The sequence below is a fragment of the Muscardinus avellanarius genome (genome assembly GCF_963383645.1).
Source record: "Muscardinus avellanarius genome assembly, chromosome: 11".
Taxonomy (NCBI): domain Eukaryota; kingdom Metazoa; phylum Chordata; class Mammalia; order Rodentia; family Gliridae; genus Muscardinus; species Muscardinus avellanarius.
The window spans coordinates 71,526,855-71,549,647 of NC_137797.1; the positions used below are offsets into that span (position 1 = coordinate 71,526,855).

Here is a 22,793-nt window from a genome sequence, read left to right on the forward strand (position 1 = left end):
CAAAGGGCCTTACTAAGTAGCTGAGGCTGTCTGAGAACCACACTCCTCCTATCTCAGCCTACCAAATGCTGAGATTACAAGCATGTGCCACCACACCCGTCCCAATTTTTTTTTTTTTTTTTAATTTTGGTACTGGGGATGAAACCCAGGGACTTTCTACCTCCAGGCTACATTCCCAGACCTATTTCATATTTTATTTGGAAGCAGGGTCTCACTAAACTGCTGAGAGTCTCATTAAGTAGCTGAGGCTGGCTTCGAACCTGTGCTGTCCTCTTGTCTCAGCCTCCTAAGTACTGGGATTACAAGCCACCACGCCTGGTTTCTGAGAACTTCTAATGCATTTATCCATCCATCCATCCATCCATCCATCCATCCATCCAACCATCCACCATTCATTCAACAACTGTTTTGTAAGTGCATGTACAAAGTGTTTGGTTTGTAATGATGACATTGGGACATAATCTCTTTTCATGCTCCAGTGTAGAGACAGAGTAATAAGTATAGAGAGTTGGTATATTAAAAAAAAAACACTGTACAAACTAAATGTGATGATGAATGCTTATAATCTCAGTCCTTGGAGGCTGAGACAGGAGAATCACAGCTTCAAGGCTAACTAGCCTCAGCAATTTAGTGACACTCTCAGCATATTAGTGAGACTCTGTTTTAAAATAAAAAAACAGTGGGGCGCCGCTTGTAATCCCCACGCTTGGGAGGCGGAGACAGGAGGATCGCTCAGGTTTGAAGCCAGCCTCAGCTGGTTTAAGAGAACCTGTTTCCAAATAAAATATAAAATAGGTCTGGGAGTGTAGCTCGGAGGTAGAAGGCCCCTGGGTTCCATCCCCAGTACCACCAAAAAAATAAAAAATAAAATAAATAAGGTTGGGAGTGTAGCTCAAAGGTAGAATGCCACTGGGTTCAGTCCTCAGTAACACATACCAGCCTGACTGTATGATATTCCACTATATGGCTGTATCATGGTTTATTAGTCCTTTAGTGTAAAGTGTTGGGGTGGTTTCAAAACTTGCTTCTATAAACAATGTTCTATGTTTGTATGTAGTTTATTTTGCATGTGTATAAGCATATTAGATCAAAAGTTATATGCATTTGTATTTTGACAAGTACTGATAATTTACAGTTCTACTGGCCACACAAGAGGGCTTATTTCCCCACAGCCATGCCAACAGTAGATTGTCAATTTTTTAACTTTTTTTGTGTGAGCCTGTAAGTGAAAAATTATGTATAAATGTAGTTTCAATTTTCTTGTGAGGGAGATTGAGAATTTTTTCATTTGTATAAGAGTCATTTATCTTTCCTTTTCTATTAGTGGTCCCATTTTTATAGAATTTTTATTTTCATATTGATTTGAAGAGATTTTTGTATAAGCAAATTAGCCCCTCTATTATGAGTTGCAAATAATTCTCCAGTTTGCCATTTGTCTTTGTTTTTTTTTCTTCTGAAGAAATTATAGATTTTTATGTTGACAGAATTGATTTTTTTATACTTTGAGAAATTGTGTACCGTTCTGCAAAAGTTCTCTTCACTATGATATGAATTTGTGGTTTTACTCTTTCACATTTATTTAAACACAATTGATTTATATGTATTTATTTTAGTATAAGAACTTAAGTAGAGACACCACATTATTTTTTTCTAGGTAGCTACACAATACCACTTACTGTATAATCCATCTTTTCCCTGCTGACAGACAATGCTATTTTTATAATATACTAAAAGTTTTAATGTCTTGGGTCTATTTCTGGACAATTCTGCTTTCTTGATGAAATTGCCGATACTTGTGCTAGCATTCCCTGGACTTTCACTATTTTAATTATTATACTTTTTAATGATTTACTATCTAGTAGAGTTGTTTCCCTCTCATTAACCATCTTTCTCAAAAAGCTCATGGCTATTCCTGATGCAAAATTTTTCATTTGAACTTTATATTCAGGTTATGCACTCTGTTGGTATTTTATTAGGTTGTGTTAAATTTATAGATTAATTTATGGAGAGATGACATCTTTATGATAGTCTTTCTGCGCCAAGACAGAGTATGTCTTTTCATTTATTCATATATTCAAGCCTCCTTTTGTATTCTTTGATAGCATTTTAGTTTTGGGCACTGAGATTGAACCCAGGGGTGCTTTACCTCTGAATTCTCACCCCCAGCCCATTTTGTTTTTATTTTATTTGACTTTATTTTTGTTCTGAGGATTGAACTCAGAACCAGGGGGCATTCTACCTCTAGGCTATATCCCCAGACCTATTTTATTTTATTTGGAAACAGGGTCTCACAAAGTTGCTGAGGGCCTTGCTAAATTACTTAGGCTGAATCCTTCTGTCTCAGCCTCCCATGTACTGGGATTACAGGTTTGTGCCACACCACCATGACCAGTGGGGTTTTTTTTTTTTTTTAAATAAAATGGTGTATTGGACTGGATATCAAAGTTGCTACTTTCTGAAGTCTTTCTCATTAAGAACTCTGGCTCCAAAATTATTATTTTTATTTCTATTATTTTTATTTATTTATTTATTTGCGGGCCTGGGGGTGGAACCTAGGGGCATTCGACCTCCGAGCTATACCCCCTGCCCTATTTTTTATTCTTTATTTTGAAACCGGGTCTCACTGAGTTGCAGAGGGCCTCACTAAGTAGTAGCCGAGGCTGTCCGTGAACCGCGATCCTCTGGTCTCAGCCTCCCGAATGCTGGGATTACAAGCGTGCGCCACCACACTTGGTTTAAAAATTATTATTTTTAATATTGGGGTCTGCTAGGGGGGAGCCAGGGAGAATTGCCTTGGAGGGAGATTGAGAATTCTCCTGTCCTCCTATGGCCAGTGCCTTTCTTTTATAGAGGACTTAAACAAGGCAAACAGCAAGGAGGTCACGAGTTAAGTTTAGGGTTCCAGGTTTCGGGAAAGGCAGGCATGAGACAAGCTTAGGGGAAGGAAAGGTTAAACAATTACTGGGTGGAGCCGGGCAGGACTTGGGAGGCTGAGATAGGAAGTTCACAGTTCTAGGACAGCCTCAGCTACTTGGTGAGGCCTTTTGCAACAAAGTGAGACCCTGTTTCAAAATAAAAAATAATAGGGTTGGAGGTGTAGTTTGGAGGTAGAATGCCCCTGGGGTCCATTCCCAGTACTGAAAAAAAAATTATTGGGTGAAGACATCAAAGACCACCCTCTTATCAATTCCATCAGGTCCCCTGGAATTTGTCTGCGTATGGGCAAATCTCACCCAACCAATACTGTGTCTTCAGCTTGAGTTGGTCTAAGATGATCATCTCAGTATGCGGGCCTAAGATGGTGCCCGACAACAGGGTTTTGCTAAGGAGTTGAGACTGGGCTCGAATCTGTGATCCTCCTGTCTCAGCCTCCCAAGTACTGAGATTACAGGTGTCACTATGCACAGCTCAAGAGATCCTATCCCTCCACCCTGCCAGTCTTTAACGGTCTCGTTTAGTTGCTGAGGCTGGCTTCAAACCTGTAATTCTCCTGTCTCATTGGATTGTCTATTGGGATTTCAAAAAACGTGCTGCCATGCTCAGCTTCCCTTAAACTTGCTATTGGCTGTTGTTCATATATGCTCACGTTATATGAATATATATATATATATACCTCAAATATTTATATATATATATATATATACCTCAAATATTATATATATGTATACTTCAAATATATATATTTCCTCAAATATTTTACTTGCATTCATTTTTCAGTTGGTGTTCTTAAGATTTTCCAGGTAGGTTATCATAAGTATTTTAACTCTCCTGATTTTATAGCTCATTCCTTTCTCCTCTATAATTATGTAGGCAATAACTTCCAAAGCCATGGTATAAAACTAGCTGGGTCATCCCTTTCACACACCTAATTTTAATGGAAATAATCTAAGTTTCTTCATAAGTGTGATTCTGAACTTTGTACTGAGATGGGTAAATTTTGTCATGTTAAGAGGTTGAATGTTAAGCCGGGGGTTGTGGTACAAGCTTGTAATCCCAGTACTTGAGAGCCTGAGACAAGAGGATTGCAGGTTCAAGGATAGCCTCAGCAAGTAGTGAGGCTTAAATCAACCTAGTAAGACCCTTTTTCCAGATAAGAAATAAAATTTATCTGGGGGTATAGCTCAAAGGTAGAATGCTTCTGGGTTCAATTCCCAGTATCACAAAACAATACAAAACAAAAAACAACCGACAAAGAGGTTGAATGCTACTGGATGGTGGCACACACATGTAATAACAAAATAGGACTGGGAGGCTGAGATAGGAGGATTTCAGGTTTGAGGCCATCCTCAGCAACTTGGGGAGACCCTCAACAACTTAGTGATACCGTTTCAAAATAAAAAAATAAAAAGAGCTGGGAGTATAGCTCGGAAGTAGGATGCCCCTGGGTCCAATCTCTATAACCAAAATAAAGGGGAGTATGTGAATGCTTGATAAAGTTTTGCTATGGTTCTCTCTGTGGTTGATATTTCAGAGGGGTCCAGTCTGTGTATGAGACTCTTCCTTTGCAAATAATTTTACTTAGGAAAAAAAAAGTGTACAGATATCAAGTAGCTTATATGTGGACTTAAACTGCATGGTGAATCCATGCAAAATTAAAAAGGTGGTTGACAGCTTTTTAAATTTGACTCCCACGGAAGATAAAGCACTTGAGCATTTAGCAGAAAGACTCTGTGCTCTCTGACTACTAGGTACTAAGTACTAGGGATTGAACTCAGGGGCATCCTACCTCTGAGCTACATCCCCAGGCTTATTTTGAATTTGTTTTTAAAACAGGGTCTTGCTAGGTTGACCAGACTCTCACTAGTTACTAAGGATGTCGTCCTTGAACCTGTCTCAGCTTTCAAGTACTGGAATTACAAGCAGGCACCACACCTGCTCCCAGACTTTTTATTCTTTCTTTTGAAATAGGGTCTCACTAAGTTGTGGAGGGTCCACTAAGTAGCTGAGGCTGGTCACAAACCTGTGATCCTCCTGTCTCAGCCTCCCAAATACCGGGATTACAAGCGTGCCCCACCATACCTGGTACTTTTTCTTCTTTTAATTACATTTTTTTTTTTGGTTGTGTGGGTCTGGGGTTGGAACCCAGGGGCATTTGACCTCCGAGCTACACCCCCTGCCCTATTTTTTATTGTTTATTTTGAAACAGGGTCTCACTGAGTTGTGAAGGGCCTCACTAAGTAGCTGAGGCTGTCCGCAAACTGCGATCCTCCAGTCTCAGCCTCCCAAATGCTGGCGCACACTTGTAATCCCAGCATTTGGGAGGTTAAGACAAGAGGATCACAGTTCATGGACAGCCTCAGCTACTTAGGCCCTCTGCAACTTAGTGAGAGCCTGTTTCAAAATAAATAATGAAAAATAGGGCACGGGGTGTAGCTCAGAAGTTGATGCCCCTGGGTTCCATCCCCAGACCTGCAAAAAATAAATAAATAAAACCAGGCAGGTTGCAAGGCATGGTGGTGCACACCCATAATCCCAGTACTTGGGAGGCTGAGACAGAAATTTTGTAGTTTCCAAGCCACCCTTAGCAATTTAGTGAGGCTCTAAGGAATGTACAAGACCCTATTTTATTTTTTATTTTTTTGGTGGTACTGGGGTTCCTGGAAGCCCTTCTACCTCCGGGCTACACTCCCAGACCTACTTTTTAATGTTTTTATTTGGAAACAGGGTCTCTTAAGCCAGCGGGGCTGGCTTCGAACCAGCATGATCCTCCTGTCTCTGCCTCCCAAGCAAGGGGATTACAAGCGTGAGCCACGCCTGCAAGACCCTATTTTAAAATAAAAAAGGAGCCGGGTATGGTGGCGCAAGTTTATAATCCCAGCATTTGGGAGGCTGAGACTGGAGGTTCGCGGTTCGCAGACAGCCTCAGCTACTTCGTGAGACCCTCTGCAACTCAGTGAGACCCTATTTCAAAATAAAGAATAAAAAATTGGGCAGGAGGTATATCTTGGAGGTCAAATGCCTCTGGGTTCCATCCCCAGACCCGCAAAAATAAATAAATAAATTAATAATAATAATAATAATAATAATAAAATTAAATTAAAAAGGGCTGGGGGTGCAGCTCAAAGTTAGAATTCCCATAGACTCAATCCCTAGTAGCACAAAAGAAACAAAACAACAACAGCAACAGAACAGGAAGTTTGCAGCCAGGCGTGGTGGTGCACACTTGTAATCCCAGTACTTGGGAGGCTGTGACAGGAGGATCACAGGCTCGAAGCCAGCCTAGGCTACTCAGTGAGGCCCTCCGCAACCAGACCCTGTTTCAAAATAAATAATAAAAAATAGGACTGGAAGTGCAGCTCAGAGGTAGAATGCCCCTGGGTTCCATCCCCTGTACTGCAAAACAAACAAAAAATAACCTGGGTGTGTACCTCTAAGCTACACACCCAGCCCTATTTTGTATTCTTTATTTTGAAACAGGGTCTCACTAAGTTGTGGAGGGCCTCACTAAGGAGCTAAGGCTGTCTGCAAACAGGGATCCTCGATCCTCCGTTCTCAACCTCCCAAATGCTGGGATTACAAGTGTGCACCACTATATCTGGCTAAGGTGGAGTTTTTTGTTTTGTTTTGCGGTACTGAGGATGGAAACCAGGGACATTTTGCCTCCGAGCTACACTCCTAGCCCTATCTTTTAGTCCTTTTTATTTGTGGGTCTGGGGATAGAACCCAGGGGGCATTCTACCTCCGAGCTACACCCCCTGCCCTATTTTTTATTCTTTATTTTGAAACCGGGTCTCACTGAGTTGCATAGGGCCTAAGTAGCTGAGGCTGTCTGCAAACTGAGATCCTCCTGTCTCAGCCTCCCGAATGCTGGGATTACAAGCGAGCGCCACCACGCCTGGCGTAAGGTGAAGATTCTTGAAGCAGAGAGCTATCATACATTGTTAGATCAGTCTCCCATTTGACACTTGAATCCTCCAGAAGCATCCATAATTTTTAGTGGTACTGGGGATTGAGCCCAGGGGTATTCCGCCTCCAAGCTACACCACCAGTCCTATTTTATTTTTTTATTTTTTGTTTTTGTTTTGTTTGTTTGTTGGTACTGGGGTTCCTAGATGCCCTTCTACCTCCGGGCTACACTCACAGACCTATTTTATACTTTTTATTTGGAAACGGGGTCTCCTAAGCCAGCGCGGCTGGCTTCGAACCTGCGTGATCCTCCTGTCTCCGCCTCCCAAGCACGGGGATTACAAGCGTGCACCACCACGCCCGGCGTCCTATTTTATTATTATTATTTTTTTTGTGTGTGTATGTGTGTGGAACTGGGGATGGAACCCAGGGGCCTTCTACCTCCAGGCTTTATTCTCAGACCTATTTTATATTTTACTTGGAAACAGGGTCTCACTAAGTTGCTGAGAGCCTCACTAAACTGCTGAGGCTGGCTTTGAACCTACATGATCCTCCTGTCTCAGCCTCCCAAGTACTGGGATTACAATCATGCACCACTACACCTGGCTTTTATTCTTTGTTTTGAAACAGGGTCTAAGTAGCTGAGGCTGTCTGTGAACCGCAATCCTCCTGTCTCAGTCTCCCAAATGCTGGCTTCCATGATATGTTTTGTTTGTGGTTCAGGGATTGATATGTGTTTTGTTTTTGTTTTGTTTGTTTGTTTGTTTGTTGGTACTGGGGTTCCTGGATGCCCTTCTACCTCCGGGCTACACTCACAGACCTATTTTGTACTTTTTATTTGTGGCGCTGAATGCATTAGGCAAGTGCTCTACTACTAACCTACAACCCCAGGCCTAGGTACTGTACTTTGTGGGCCTCAAAGGAAGCACAAAACAAACAATGCCTTCTAGAGTACAGTCTTCCTAGCTTTCTTCCGCATCTCTGGCAACCCACAAATCCTGTTCCTTGGGAGCTCATTAGCCCATCTCAAGATTCCCTCCAGGCACTCTTCTCATAGTCCTTCAATATGGTCTCTACGTCCAGGCAGTTACTTTCTTAGGAAGCGGCCCACAGTTCTTAGACATTCACCTCCCTGCTCTTACACTGCTAGAGCACCTCAGCATTCTTCCTCTGTCTCGTGCCTAGCTAGGGATCTGACAAAGAAGTTTCTTTAAAACCACTGGTAGAGGCCGAGGATGGTGGCTCACGCCTGTAATCCCAGTACTTAAGAGGCTGAAACTGGAGGGTTGCAGATTCAAGACCAGCCTCAGCAATTTGGGGAAATCCTGTTTCAAAATTAAAAATAAAATAGGAGTGGGCGGTTGGCCCAGAAGCCTCAGTCCCTGATAACACACACACACACACACACACACACACACACACACACACACACACACAACACACACTCTCTCTGGTGTTGGAAACCCTCAAGTTCAAAGCCAAATCTAGTCGGTGCCAGCCCCGTCCCGCTGGCGGACACACACACACACGCTGGGAAACTCAATTACACACACACACACACACACACACACACACACACACACACACACACACACACACACACACGGGAAACCCTCAGGTTACACACTCGGCCCGCGCCGCCCCGCGCCGGCTGCTCAGTCTCAGTTTCGCTCCAGGTCCCGTCTTTCTTAAGTCATTCTTTCAAACCGGATAACCTTTGTAGTGCCTATAATCCCTGAAGTTTCCTGTATGTTATACCAATTGGGAAAGTTTCGCTTTAGGCTCTAAACAAAACGACGCACCTTCACGGCCGGGGCCACGCCCCTCCACGCCCGTTTCCAGGACGAACCGGAAGAGGTTGCGCAGCCCGGGCTCGCAACCCGGAAGTGGGCGTGCCTCACGGAAGCCGGCTTTGGCCCTGCGGCTGCTGCTCTTGCCGCGGAGAAATTGTTGGAGCTGGCAGCCTAGGAATGGTGAGACTTCGTGTTTCGTCCTTGATGGTTCCGAGTGGAGTTGGGGGTGAAGTAGAGTTTCCCAGAGTGCCACGGGGGACAGACCCCCACCAGGCCTGGGGCCCCGCCTCGGTAGCGCCCCGAAAATGTGCGCATGCGTGGGCTGGACTGGCCCAGAAACTGGCCGGAGGTGGTACGCATGCGCAAAGGTGTGGCGAAGAAGGTGGGGTGAGAACTGACCTGGGAGTTGACCTCCGTACCCCCACCGCCTGTGGGGGTTAAACCGAGACTCCGAGAGCATCAAGATTCACTTGGTGCTGTGCTTTGAGTTGTACAGCTGACTTCCCTCCTACCTTGAGTCCCTGAAACAGACCTAGACCGATCCCACATGTTCTTGCGGGAGGAGGGGCTCGGGAAGAAGGGTGCAGACTATGGCCCAATCGACATTTGGGGCCCGTGGCACTCACCCTCTCCCCAGGAATCAAGATTTCTTATGCTCAAGATATCATATTCTCTAGAGCGGCGCTATTAGCATATCTAGGGGTAGGTCCTGAAAGCTGGGTTTAGATCCACCCTTTTCAGAAGAGGCGGGACCATAAGCAGAGAGTCCCAGGAAGTGCTGTACCTGAGTTCCTGAGTTCTCTGGGGATGGGGGTGAGAGGGGAAGGTATTCACGCAGTTTGCAAGCCACTTTTTAGCTTTCACAAGATACAGCCCACTAAAGCAAAAGCTTTAAGTGGAAAAGTGAATGACAGAGACAGAGAGATGGACTGGTTGGAGTTCTCTCTTGCCTTTTTCCTGCTTTGGCCTGGGAAAGGAGTGGTGCTGCTGAGCTGAGTGGGGCAGTTGAGGAAAAACTTGAGCCAAGCGTCTCTTATCAAGCCAGGCGTGGTTATAATGCTTATAATCCCAGTATTTGGGAGGCTGAGACAGGAGGATCCTTGTAATCCCAGCATTTGAGAGGCTGAGACAGGAGGATCTCAGTGTGTGAAGCCCTTTGCAACTCAGTGAGACCATTTTTCAAAATAAAAAAATAGGGCTGGGGGTGTAGCTGGGAGGTAGAATGCCCTGGGTTCCATCCCCAATATGGCAAAAACAAACAAACAAACAAACAAAAAAAAAAACCCCAAAAACTCTTTATTGGTAGTTTAGTCACGGTTAACCTAGGACTTGTTTGTGTATTTTTCTGGAGTCCATAGCTCTTAATATGTTCTCAAAGGTGTCAGTGACTCACAAGGCTACTCACAAGGCTACTCACAAGGTTTGTAAGTTTAATAGAGTAGAGCCTTATGCCTTTTCCACACTTGTGTCTTCCCTAGCTTATGGGACCCTGGGGGACCTAAGGCAGTATAAGGAGGTGAAACTGGCCATGTGGAAACCTGGAGCCTTAGGGAACCTCGTTTCTCCTTTACAGAATCTCCTCTCAGCTTCTAAGCTCACCTGGTCAGAATCCTTGGATGAGCCTGTGGGACCCTTCCTCCTAGCCCAGTGGTTTGGAACCAGTGGCTTTGGGACTATAAGAGGATGGACAAAGGTAGTATGAGGCCAGGCCAGCTCCCCAAATGCTGAATCACCAAGTCTGCTGATTCCATCCCATGCCTAGCACAAGTGTCTTTCAGTCCTGGCTGGGCATTGCCATCTCCCCCTGGAGCAGCAACCACCCACGGGCCTCTTGGCAGAGCCACAGTTGACTGACTTGCTGTTGATTGGCTGTCCTTTGGCATGTTGCATTTTGATAGCACAGGGAGCATTTTTGCCCAGAGCCTGATGTGTTAGCGTCACATGTGCTGCATGACATGACACATGGCACTGGGAGAACTGCCCACCATGGGAGGTGTAGGTCAGGTCTGATCCTAGGTGGGATCTGTATAGCCAAGGAACTCTCACCTTAAAATCTGAGCCGGGTATGGTATCGCACACTTGTAATCCCAGTACTTGGGAGGCTGAGATATGAAGATCACAGGATTGAGGCCAGCATCAGCTACTTAGTGAGACCCTCTTTCAAAATAAAGAATAAAAAATAGGGCTGAGCATGTAGCTCAGAGGTAGAATGCCCCTGGGTTCCATCCCCAGTACAGGTGAAAAACAAAAAAATCTGAAGGAGGCAGGGGAAGGGCGAAGACGGCTGATAGAGGTGTGTGGCTCAGGAGGGCCCATGTGCAGAGGCTCAGGGCTCTGTTAGACACTTGGGAGATCTGAGTTCACTATTTCTCTTTTTCCAGATTCTCAGGGGCTACTAGATTCCTCCCTGATGGCATCAGGTACTGCCAGCCGCTCAGAGGATGAAGAGTCGCTGGCAGGGCAGAAGCGAGCCTCCTCCCAGGCGTTGGGCACCATCCCTAAACGGAGAAGCTCCTCCAGGTAGTCAGATTTCAGAGGAACTGGGAAGGACAAGGCCTGTGGCATTAGGTGCTACATGCCTTCACTTCTATTGGGAGTGGCTACATGAACCACACTGTAGCCTAAGAGGAGCCTTGTGCTTTTTCTGTCCCTACCAAGTCCTCCAACGCACTGAGGGCCAGAGAGATCTTCATTCTCTTCTGATCTCTGGTGTGGTCCCTTCTTAGAGGGCTAGAGTGTGGCACATCTGTATCCACTGAGCTCAGCTCTGATGGAAAGTGAAAGCAGCCGGGCGTGGTGGTGCATGCTTGTAATCCCCGCGCTTGGGGGGCTGAGAAAGGAGGATCGTGCAGGTTCGAAGCCAGCCTCAGCTGGTTTAAGAGACCCTGTTTCCAAATAAAATACAAAATAGGTCTGAGAGTGTAGCCCAGAGGTAGAAGGCCCTTGGGTTCCATCTCCAGTACTACTAAAAAAAAAAAAAAAAAAGTGAAAGCAGCAGATCAGTTAGCTCTGCTGGGACCCTGCTCCATTCTGGAGGCGTGTGTGTGTGTGTGTGTGTTGTTTTTTTTTTTTTTGTGTGTGTGTGTGTGTGTGTGTACCTACGCACCAGGGTGGGGTAAAGATGCTCACTGGGTGGAACTCTCCACAGGTTCATAAAGAGGAAGAAGTTTGATGATGAGCTGGTGGAAAGCAGCTTGGCAAAGTCCTCTACCCGGGCGAAGGGGGCCAGTGGGGTGGAACCAGGGCGCTGTTCGGGGAGTGAACCCTCCTCCAGTGAGAAGAAGAAGGTGAGGAAAAGGAAGAGATGGGGGTGGGCAGTGCCAGATTTTTTATTTCCCTAGAACTTTTGCTGGCTGCCAAGGGCCCTGCAGAGGAGGCTTTTGAAAGGCTCTCCATCCCCCACCCCAAATACCTCCCTCCCATCTCTCCCTACTCCCCTTTCTTGCTGCACCCCCATCCTGTCAGTGCATCCTGTATCACATTCCGTGTGGGAGGCATGGAGCATGTATCTATTCTGGGAGCAGACAGCCTGTTCCCAGCATTGCAGGGTGTAAAAATAACCCCCAGGTGGCATTGCTCTGGCCCCAGACACTGAACTAACAAGAGTGTTTTCCTGGTATTCTCCCCACCCACCCTCCATTATGGGGATGGGGGTACCACCAGTAGAGAGAGACCCCATATGGTTAAGGATTGTGCAGAAGCAATTTGGTGGAGGTGGATATTAGAAAGCTGAGCTTCCTGCCTGGCTTCCTCTTGTCAGCTGGGCTGCAGCTGCCACACAGTGTATGAAGCTCTAGGCCTAAAGCCCAGCTGCCCTGATGCCTGCTTTGAGGTCACTCCCATCCTCCTCTGCACCCAGGTATCCAAGGTCCCCAGCACTCCTGTGCCTCCCAGCCCTGCCCCAGCCCCTGGACTCACCAAGCGTGTGAAGAAGAGCAAACAGCCACTGCAGGTGACCAAGGATCTGGGCCGATGGAAGCCTGCAGATGACCTCTTGCTCATCAATGCTGTATTGCAGGTAGTGCTTGCACCACGGATTAGGTCCTCTTCTACTGTAGGCTCCAGTTCCCACCCCCCACACTGGCCCACAGAGCTCAGAGGGTGGCCTGGGAAGGGTTCTTCCCATTGCTAGGACTGGAGCAAACCCCTCTGGCACCTTGCAGACCAACGACCTGACATCTGTTCATCTGGGCGTGAAGTTCAGCTGCCGCTTTACCCTTCGGGAAGTCCAGGAGCGCTGGTACGCCCTGCTCTACGACCCTGTCATCTCCAAGTGAGTGGGACTGGCTCCAGTGTTGGGAGGTACTGGGCATGCCAGACTTGGCTTCTGGGGCCAAATTTTGTACAAGGCCCAAGGGTTGGGTTTGGAAGGGAGGGCTCCTATCTGGGATGATGTGGGAACTTGCTGGGCTTTACAGGGAAGCCTTTTCTGCCTCTAACCTGCTAGTCTTGGCTTGATGCTTGAAGCAGGGCAGTATGAAAACAGAGGAAGTTACATGGGAGAAAACGTCCATGTGAATGCCAGGAGCCTCAGTGTGTGCGTTGGGGCTTTGGGCAGGCCACCTCCTAGCCTTTCCACACTGACTTCCCAGTTACTTTTTCATAAGAAGAAGGAGTTAGCCAGGCCTGCTACTTGTAATCCAGTACTTGGCAGGGTGAGAGGAGGATGGCAGGTTCTCCGCCAGCCTCAGCAATCCAGTGAGGCTCTCTACAACTTAGTGAGACCCTGTTTCAAAGTAAAGAATAAAAAATAGGTCTGGGGTATAGCTTGGAGGTAAAGTGCCCTGGATTCAATCCCCACCCAGAAACACACACACACACACACACACACACACACACACACATTAAGTTGGGCATGGTGGTGCACACTTGTAATCTCAGTACTTGGGAGGCTGAGACAGGAGGATTGCTGGTTGTCAGCCACCTCGGCTACTTAGTGAGGCCCTCCACAACTTAGTGAGACTCTGTTTCAAAATAGAGAATAAAAAACAAGGCTGGGGGCATAGAACCCAGGGGCATAGTAGAATGCCCCTGGGTTCAATCTCCAGTACCTAAAAAAAAAAAAAAAAAAGAAGAAGAAGAAGAAGGAGAAGGAGAAGGAGATAGAGTTAAGCTGGGTGTGGTGGCACATGCTTGTAATCCCAGTACTTGGGAGGATAAAACTGGAGGATTTTAGGTTCATGGCCAGCCTCAGCAATTTAGCAAGACCCTAGAGACTCTGCACTTAGACTGTCTTTTTTTCTTTTCTTTTCTCTTTTCTTTTCCTTTTATTTTCTTGCCTTTCCTTCCTTTTGTGGTACTGTTGTTTGAACCCACGGCATTCTACCTCTGGACTACACTCCCAGCCCTATATTTTATTCTCTATTTTAAAAACAGGGTCTCACTAAGTTGCAGAGGGCCTAAGTAGCTGAGGCTGTCCTTGAACCTTCAATCATTCTAGCTTAGCCTCCCAAGTTCTGAGATTACAAGTGTATGTCACCATGCCCTGCTAGACCCTATTTAAAATTTTTAAAAAGCCGGGCGTGGTGGCGCACGCTTGTAATCCCCGCGTTTGGGAGGCAGAGATAGGAGGATTGCACAGGTTCAAAGCTAGCCGCGCGCGCTGGCTTAGGAAACCCTGATTCCAAATAAAAATGTAAAAAAATAGGTCTGGGAGTGTAGCCCGGAGGTAGAAGGGCTTCCAGGAACCCCAGTACCCCCCCCCAAAAAAATATTTTTTTAAAAAGCTGGGCATGGTAGTATATGCCTGTAATTCCAATACTTTGGAGACTGAGATAGGAAGATCACAGGTTCAAAGTCAGCCTCAGCAATTTAGTGAGGCTTTGAGAAGTCTAGCAAGACCTATTTCCAAATAAAAAATAAAACCAAAACCAGGCATGGTAGTGCATGCTGATTAATCCCAGCATTTGAGAGGCTGCAACAGAAGGATTGCAGTTTGCGGCCAGCCTCATCTAGTTAGTGAGGCCCTTTGCAACTTAGTGAGACCCTGTTTCAAAATAAAGAATAAAAATAGAGCTGGGGGTATCACTCGGAGTTTAAGTGCCCCTGGGTTCAATCCCCAGCACCAAAAGAAAGGAAGAAAGGAAGGAAGAAAAAGAAATAAAACCAGTCTGGAGGTGTAGCTTGAAGATAGAATGCCTCTTGGTTCAATCTCCAGTAACACACACACACACACACACACACACTCTCTCTCTCTCTCTCTCTCCCTCTCCCTCTCCCTCCCTCCCTCCCTCCCTCCCTCCCTCCCTCCCTCCCTCTCAATGGGCTGGAGGTGAGGTGTAGCTCAGAGGTAGAATGCCCCGGGTTCAATCCCCAGTCACACACACATACACACACAAAAGAGGGAATTGAAACAGAAGATTATCAAGGCTCTTTCTGCCTTTATTTATTTACTTATTTTTTTGTTTATGGCACTGGGGCTTGAACCCAGAGGCATTCTACCTCTGAGATTTTTTATTCTTCCTTTTGAAACAGGTTCTCACTAAGTTGTGGAGGGCCTTACGAAGTAGCTGAGGCTGGCCGCGAACCTGCGATCCTCTTGTCTCAGCCTCCCAAGTACTGGGATTACAAGTGTGCACCACTATGCCTGGCTCTTTCTAGCTTTAACAGCCAGTTCCAAATAAACTCATGCACAACACAACACACTCTATTTCCTCTTCAGTCTGTTCAAAACTTGGTTGGATGTTGAACACCCATCTTCTAATCCTTGGCAGTTCCTGCCACCACTTCAGCTATAGCCACAGCCCTGATAACCAGGAAGTAGACTGGTCTCAGCTTGAGGAAGAAGAGGTAGTAGGCAATAGCTAGTGGGTAGCAGCTTTGGCCAAGTAAGCACAAGGGCTGAGGGAGCAAGCAGCAGGACTGGACCTTTAGGGACATAGAAGCCTAGAGTTTCCTCAGTGGCCTGTCCATTCATTTTACAAACACATAAAGCCCTGTGTGTTATGTTAAAATTGGACCTTTCCTATTGAAGACCTGACTTATAGGTCATGGATCTCAAAGGCCTCCAGGTTTGGGGGAAGTAGGATCTTCAGATTGCTTAACACCTTTCCTTCAACTCTGCCATCTGTCTTTTCTTGTGTACAGGCTGGCCTGCCAGGCCATGAGGCAGCTACACCCAGAGGCCATCGCAGCCATCCAGAGCAAGGCTCTGTTCAGCAAGGCTGAGGAGCAACTGCTTAGCAAAGTGGGATCGGTAAGACTGGGGTCTAGGAAGGCTGAGGATCAGGACAGATGTAAGCTGGACCACCGGGAAGATGACTGCCGTGGGAGTCCCTCTAGCCCCACCCACTGCATGCAGGACATGCAAGCACATGCATGTCTGCACAGGCCTGGTTCCCTGCGTAAATCTATTGCTTTTAAAACTTCCAGCTCCTGGGGTTCCTGGGGCAAGGGCAGGGGGAGAAGGCAGAGGTGGGGTGAGAAAACCCAGATGCATGGAGCATGCTTCTCACCTCCAGACCAGCCAGCCCACCTTGGAGACCTTCCAGGACTTGCTGCACAGACACCCTGACGCCTTCTACCTGGCCCGTACTGCCAAGGCTCTGCAGGCCCACTGGCAGCTCATGAAGCAGTATTACCTTCTGGAGGACCAGACAGGTAACACCCCAGGAGCTGGCAGAGTGAGCAGGTGTGCTTGCATGCATGCAGGAAGTGCTCTGGGCATGGCTGCCCTTAGATGCCCTGTAACAAATTCCTCAGCAGCCCCTAGTGTTTTGTTCACCACACTTTGCAGCAAAACCTACTTCCTTCCAGTAGGGAAAGAATAGTTGGGATAGTCTTCGGCATTATGGTAAGGGTAGCCCGGATTGCCTGGAATCCTGGGCAGAATGTCCCAGTAGAGTCATTTACCACTTCTTGGTTTTTTGTTTTTTGTTTTTGTTTTTTTTAAAGTATAGAGCCGGCCGTGGTGGCCACACTTGTAACCCCAGCATTTGGGAGGCTGAGACAGGAGGATTGAGGTTCCTGGACAGCCTCAGCTACTACATGGGCCCTTTGCAACTCATTTTCAATATAAAGAATGAAAAATAGGGCTGACGGTGTAGCTTGGAGGTAGAATACCCCTGGGTTCCATCCCCAGTACTGCAAAAAAAAAAAAAAAAGTATAGAAATATGAAAGTTTTGTTTTGTGTGGTTTTTTGTTGTTGTTTTGTTTTTTTGTTTTGGTGGTACTGGGGTTCCTGGAAGCCCTTCTACCTCCGGGCTACACCGGGCTACACTCCCAGACCTATTTTATACTTTTTCTTTGGAAACAGGGTCTCTTAAGCCAGCGTGGCTAACTTTAAACCTGCGCGATCCTCCTGTTTCCGCCTCCCAAGCGCGGGGATTACAAGCGTGCCCCACCACGCCTGGCTTGAAATATGAAAGTTTAAGTCAAGAAATGATAGAAGACAAAAGCAGCTCTCTGCTCCCTTCCCCAAATGTGGGAGGAAGGGGTTCCTGAAAGAGAGCAACCCTTACTTCTTGTTCTTGTTTGTTTGTTTCTCTCTCTCTCTCTCTCTCTCTCTCTCTCTCTCTCTCTCTCTCTCTCTCTCTCGTGTGCGCGCGCGCTTTTTTTTTTTTTTTTTTTCTTTTCGGTACTGGGGGTGGAACCCAGGGATTGAATGCAGGGGCCCCAGCCCTATTATTTATTCCTTATTTTGAAATAGGGTCTCACTACGTGGCAGAAAGCCTCATTAAGTAGCTGAGACTGGCCGCAAACCTGTGATCCTCCTGTCTCAGCCTCCCAAGTACTGGGATTACAAGTGTACATCACCACACCTGGCTCATTTCTTGTTTGTTTTTTGTTTGTTTGTTTTTGTTTTTTTGTTGTTGTTGTTTTGTCTTGACATATTTTGCTTTTACATAAATAACAATTAGTATATTCTTTTCCTTATTTATTTACTTACTTACTTGTCTTTTTGGTACCGGGGATTAAATTCACGGGTATTCTATCAGTGAGCTACACTTCTAGCCCTTTTTATTTCTTATTGTAAAACAGGGTCTCGCTACGTTACCATGTAAGCCTCGAACTTGTGATCCTCTGTCTCAGCCTTCCAAATGCTAAGATTATAGGCATGTGCTACCACACCTAGCTCATATATATATACTTTACGGGTAGATTTCAAACAAGAATAAAAGTTTCCATCTCTGCTTACCCTTCTCCTTATTTCCCACTCTAGAAATAATAACCACTATATATATATATATATATATATATAATTTTTTTTTGTACCGGGGATTGAATCCAGGGGCATCCTACCTCTGAGCTACACCCCCAGTTAGTTTTATTCTTGTTTTGGAAAAGTCTTACTGGATTGCTGGACTTGCTGCGTTGCTGAGGCTGTCCTGGAACCTGTGATCCTCCTGTGTTAGCCTCCCAAGCCCTGCCCCTCGCTCTCTTCTTTGCCCTCTTCTCTCGCCAAGCAGTTGTGCTTTCAGGTGGCCCTCGAGCCATTCAGAGGTCCCCAGTGGGACTTCACACCCAGCATACCTATATTTCTCCTCCTCCAAGGTCCAGAATGCTCTCTGCTGCCCTCTTCCCCACCACCAAGCTCTCTCCTAGTGGCAAGCACTAGGGAAAGCAGTCTGCTTAATAAAAGGATTTGATTCTCAGGTTCTGATCTCCACATATAGGCACTCTTCCTGCCTGTCACCACTTGTCTGGTGTCGGTGGCGGGGAGCGGAGGGCAAGTTTACTAGGGATGGACCCAGGGCGTTCTACCTCTGAGCTACACCTGCAGCTCTATTTTACTCTATTTTGAAACAAGGTCTCACTCAGTTGCAGAGGGCCTCACTAAATTATTGAGGCTGACTATGAACCTGTGATCCTCCTGTCTTAGTTTCCCAAATACTGGGATTACAAATGTGTGCCACCATGCCCGGCTAGCCCTATTTTATTTTTTGTTTTGAAACAGGGTCTCATTAAGTTGCTGATGCCTTGCTTAATTGATGAGGCTGGTCGCAAACCTATGGTCCTCCTTTCTTAGCCTCCCAAGTACTGGGAATACAGACATGTGCCACCACACCTGGGTTTCCACATTGTTCTGAAAATGAAGCTTTAGCTGTACCCTACTTCACTGTCAGGGGCCTGCAGCTTCTGGTTGGGAAAGATACTCCTGTAAGAAGGTTTTAGGAAATCTGCTTCACAGAAGGGGAGCCCCATCTTTCCTTCTCAAGGACCTCTGGTTTTAGAGGTATAGGGGTAGCTCTTTTTATTCCTTCAGCTTCCAGAAATTTGCTGTTTCCCTAGACTCAGTTATCACTGAATTCCCAAAGAGGTAATAGACGCTGAATAAAGTTTATTTTTACTGCTAAAGCTAGCTCTTTATCAGTGTTTTGGAAATTATTTGGTTAATTTTTTCCTTCAAGTCTATATGGGAACTTGGCATTTCCTTTGCTGCTTAAAAGCTGGGAGTCTCTTGGACCAGGTAGTCAACATGGCTCTTATCAAGTCGTTTGCACATTAGAGTGGTGGGATTTCAGGTGGCCTGGTTGGGGTTGGGGGTGACCACCCCAACCCACCCCATCTCCCCACAGTCTTTCTTACGAGGCACCACGTTGAGAAGGGAGCAGATATGGCTTTACTCAGCCCTGCCTTCCCGGTCACACTGCAGGCTTGGGATCGCTGGCCTAAAGGCACAAGTTTAGCTGGGCGTGGTGATGCATGCCTATAATGCCAGTGCCTGGGAGGCTGAGACAGGAGGATCACAGGTTCGAGGCCAGCTTCAGCAACTTAGCAAGACTATCTCAAAATAAAAAATAAAATAGGGCTGGGATTATAGGTTGGAGATAAATGTACCTGGATTTAGCATCCACTACCAAATAATAATAATAAAGGTATAAATTCAGATTGGGGGCACCCAAATTTTTAATGTTTTCACCAGAAAAATTTGAAAAACGTATAAAACAATATTTATCCCAGACATAATAGATACATAATAGATAGGCTTTGGTATTGATTATCCTGTTCCACTTCATATTCTTTTTTTTATTTTTTATTTTTTTGCATGTCTGGGGATGGAACCCAGGGGCATTTGACCTCCAAGCTACACCCCCTGCCCTATTTTTATTCTTTATTTTAAAACCGGGTCTCACTGAGTTGCAGAGGGCCTCACTAAGTAGCTGAGGCTGTCTGCGAACCGCAATCCTCCGGTCTCAGCCTCCCGAATGCTGGGATTACAAGCGTGCGCCACCACACCCGGCTTCATATTCTATTTATTTGAAAAAATGAAGCTAATTTCATGACCTAAGAGCAGGTCATGACCCACAGATTGAAAAGCACTGCCAAAAGCCCGGCATAGCCGGGCGTGGTGGCGCACGTTTGTAATCCCTGCGCTTGGGAGGCAGAGACAGGAGGATCGCGCAGGTTCGAAGCTAGCCGCGCGCGCTGGCTTAGGAGACCCTGTTTCCAAATAAAAATGTAAAAATAGGTCTGGGAGTGTAGCCCGGAGATAGAAGGGCTTCCAGGAACCCCAGTACCACCAAAAAAAAAAAGCCCGGCATAGTGTCACGTACTTGTAATTCCAGTATTTGGGAGGCTGAAACAGGAGGATCACAAGTTTCTGGCCAGCCTCAGCTCTTTAATGAGGCCCTCTGCAACTATGAGATCCTGTTTCAAAATAAAGAATAAGAAAATAGGGCTGGGGATGTAGCTTGGGAGTAGAATGCCCCTGAGTTCCACCTCCGGTATCGGGGGGAGGGGAGGCCCGTGCAAAAGGTCACTGTACATTTCCTTCCCTGTCTAGCACCATCTCTGCTCTCAGCTAAGCACAAGATGCTTTGCACCAAATCACAGTGCTGTCTGTTTGGGAGTGTTTCCTTGCCAGTTCCACTCATCTGGGCTCTGTCCTTGCCGTGTGTCCCTGTGGCTCAGCGACCTGCTCAGCAGCTCGGGCTGGAGCAGGGGCCTTAGTGCTCACCTTTCTTCTGTCATTGTTCAGTGCAGCCGCTGCCAAAGGGGGACCAAGTGCTGAACTTCTCTGACGCAGAGGACCTGATAGATGACAGTAAGCTCAAGTGAGTGGCTGGGGCCCCAGGCAGGGTGGAGAGAGCTGAATCCTGTGGTAGAGCACCCCAGGCCGCCCGCCGACTCCGCCCCCAGCTCCAGTAGCAACCGCCATGCTTGGCCTCCTTGGTGCGCCTCCTCCCGTGCCTACCCTTATCCCCATCCCAGTCCCAGGGAGGGAGGCGAGGCCAGGGCTTGGTGGACAGCCAGCAGTGCCACTTGGCTGAGGGCAGGGACATCCTAATGAGCCAAGCAGCAGGTGAGCCAAAAGACCTGATTCTTTCTTTTCGCCCTTCAGAGACATGCGAGATGAAGTCCTGGAACATGGTAAGTGTGCTCTGGTGAGGACAGTGAGGGGATGGAAGTTCCTGCCTAAATAAGAGAGGGCCAGTACGAGGTGCCGGGGCCTCAGATGTCCTTACCACCCACCTGCCCCAGAGCTGACAGTGGCAGACCGGCGCCAGAAGCGAGAGATCCGGCAGCTGGAGCAGGAGCTGCATAAGTGGCAGGTGCTAGTGGACAGCATCACAGGTGAGGCTGCCCGGCCGCGTGGCCCTTAGCCCCTTGTTGCCCAGGGCAGGCAGGTGCCTGGTTTCCAGGCCCGGGCTCCTGCCTCGCACTCAGCCCTTCCTCACCTGCTCTTCCCTCAGGCATGAGCTCTCCGGACTTCGACAACCAGACGCTGGCAGTGCTGCGGGGCCGCATGGTGCGGTACCTGATGCGCTCACGTGAGGTGAGGCTCTCCCCGCCCCGCCTTTCCTCCGCTCCTCTCTGTGGCTGCCCTTTCTCTGTCTGGTCCTTGACTCCTCTTTCCCTGGCTATGGGGACCCATCCCTCCTTCCAGGCTCAGCCCTCGCCTGCCCCATTTCTCCAGATCACCCTGGGCAGAGCAACCAAGGATAACCAGATTGACGTGGATCTGTCTCTGGAGGGTCCAGCCTGGAAGATCTCCCGGAAGCAAGGTACCCCACACAGCACACACTGCCGCCGCAGTGCGGGGCCATGTGGAGATGTTTGCCCAGCCTCTTGCCACCCTGGAGGTTGGTGTCTGTGGAACCCCTCATGGATCCACTGAGGCTGGCTGAAGACCACTTCAAGATCTCTAACTTGGGGTTCCTGGTGCCTTCAAGCCCCTGTCCCCAGGAGCAGAAGGGTAACTGGAGGACCCGGCTGTCTTCTGGCTTCCTTCCATCCCATCACACCTTTGACTCTGCATCCACAGGTGTCATCAAGTTGAAGAACAATGGTGACTTCTTCATTGCCAATGAGGGCCGGAGGCCCATCTATATTGATGGACGGCCTGTACTGTGTGGCTCCAAGTGGCGCCTCAGCAACAACTCTGTGGTGGAGGTGAGCCGGGAGTGGGTGAAGAGGCCAGGCTGGGACTGGGGCACGGTGAGCTGGATGTGGGCCTCGCCCCAGCCCCACCTCTGTCTGGAGCCACCTTTCTCTCCCCAGATTGCCAGCCTACGGTTCGTCTTCCTCATCAACCAGGATCTCATTGCCCTCATCCGGGCAGAGGCTGCCAAAGTCACACCACAGTGAGGACAGGACAGCAGGAACCTGGGGGCTCTGGCTTCGGCTCCCCCGTCATTCCAGCCCCTTGAGCTGGGAACTCAAGCTCCTGGGAGAACCTGCCAGGGAGGGTTACAGGAGGCGCAGCTGCTGGCCCTTGGAGGGAGCCAGGGAGGCTGAGACCTTGTGCTTCCCTAGAGCCAGAGCCCCTGCCCCTCTGCAGACCACTCCTCCTGATTGCCACCTTCACACCCGTGTCTCCAGCAGATTCGCTTCACACTTCTTTTATTGTTTCTTTTGTAAATAAAAAGCACTGCGTTCCAAATTAGTTTCTTTTATTATTATGCTTTTTTAATATAAAAAATGTAAGGACAGGTAGAGACGGGCACATGCAAGGGATGGCAGAACCCCTCCTTGTCCTCAGGCTCTGCCCCCAGCCTGAGAGGACAAGGTCAGCAGAGCAGGCTGAGGAAGGGCCCCAGGAGTAGGGACCATAAGTTCCTAGTCCTGCGGCCTGCCCCTGAGGCTCCAGCCTACCTCTGAGAGTTGGGGCCAAGCCCACCTTCATTTTCAGGTTCTCTGCCCTGAGCCAGCGGGCAACATGGAGTCCTGAAGTTGGGTGGAGCAGCAGAGGGGAGCGTGTCTGCAGTGCT

General features: G+C 47.6%; 1 protein-coding gene across 1 annotated transcript; it reads left to right on the plus strand.

Annotated features, from left to right (window-relative positions):
* Positions 1–11,034: 11,034 nt before the first annotated feature.
* Positions 11,035–22,216, plus strand: MCRS1 (microspherule protein 1). Its single transcript, XM_080705831.1, has 13 exons — positions 11,035–11,159; positions 11,788–11,926; positions 12,499–12,657; positions 12,803–12,912; positions 15,726–15,834; positions 16,100–16,238; positions 20,561–20,636; positions 20,924–20,952; positions 21,064–21,156; positions 21,276–21,358; positions 21,500–21,587; positions 21,848–21,975; positions 22,084–22,216. The coding sequence occupies exons 1-13, from the start codon at positions 11,050–11,052 to the stop codon at positions 22,168–22,170; spliced, it is 1,350 nt and encodes a 449-aa protein (XP_080561957.1). The 5' UTR covers positions 11,035–11,049; the 3' UTR covers positions 22,171–22,216.
* Positions 22,217–22,793: the final 577 nt, after the last annotated feature.

Bases quoted from the DNA above. Each gene is read 5' to 3' on its own strand.
- MCRS1 (XM_080705831.1), top strand. From the start codon at position 11,050: ATGGCATCAGGTACTGCCAGCCGCTCAGAGGATGAAGAGTCGCTGGCA. The intron at 15,835-16,099 runs GTAAGACTGGGG...TCTCACCTCCAG, and splicing joins TGCTTAGCAAAGTGGGATCG to ACCAGCCAGCCCACCTTGGA. The intron at 21,588-21,847 runs GTACCCCACACA...CTGCATCCACAG, and splicing joins GAAGATCTCCCGGAAGCAAG to GTGTCATCAAGTTGAAGAAC.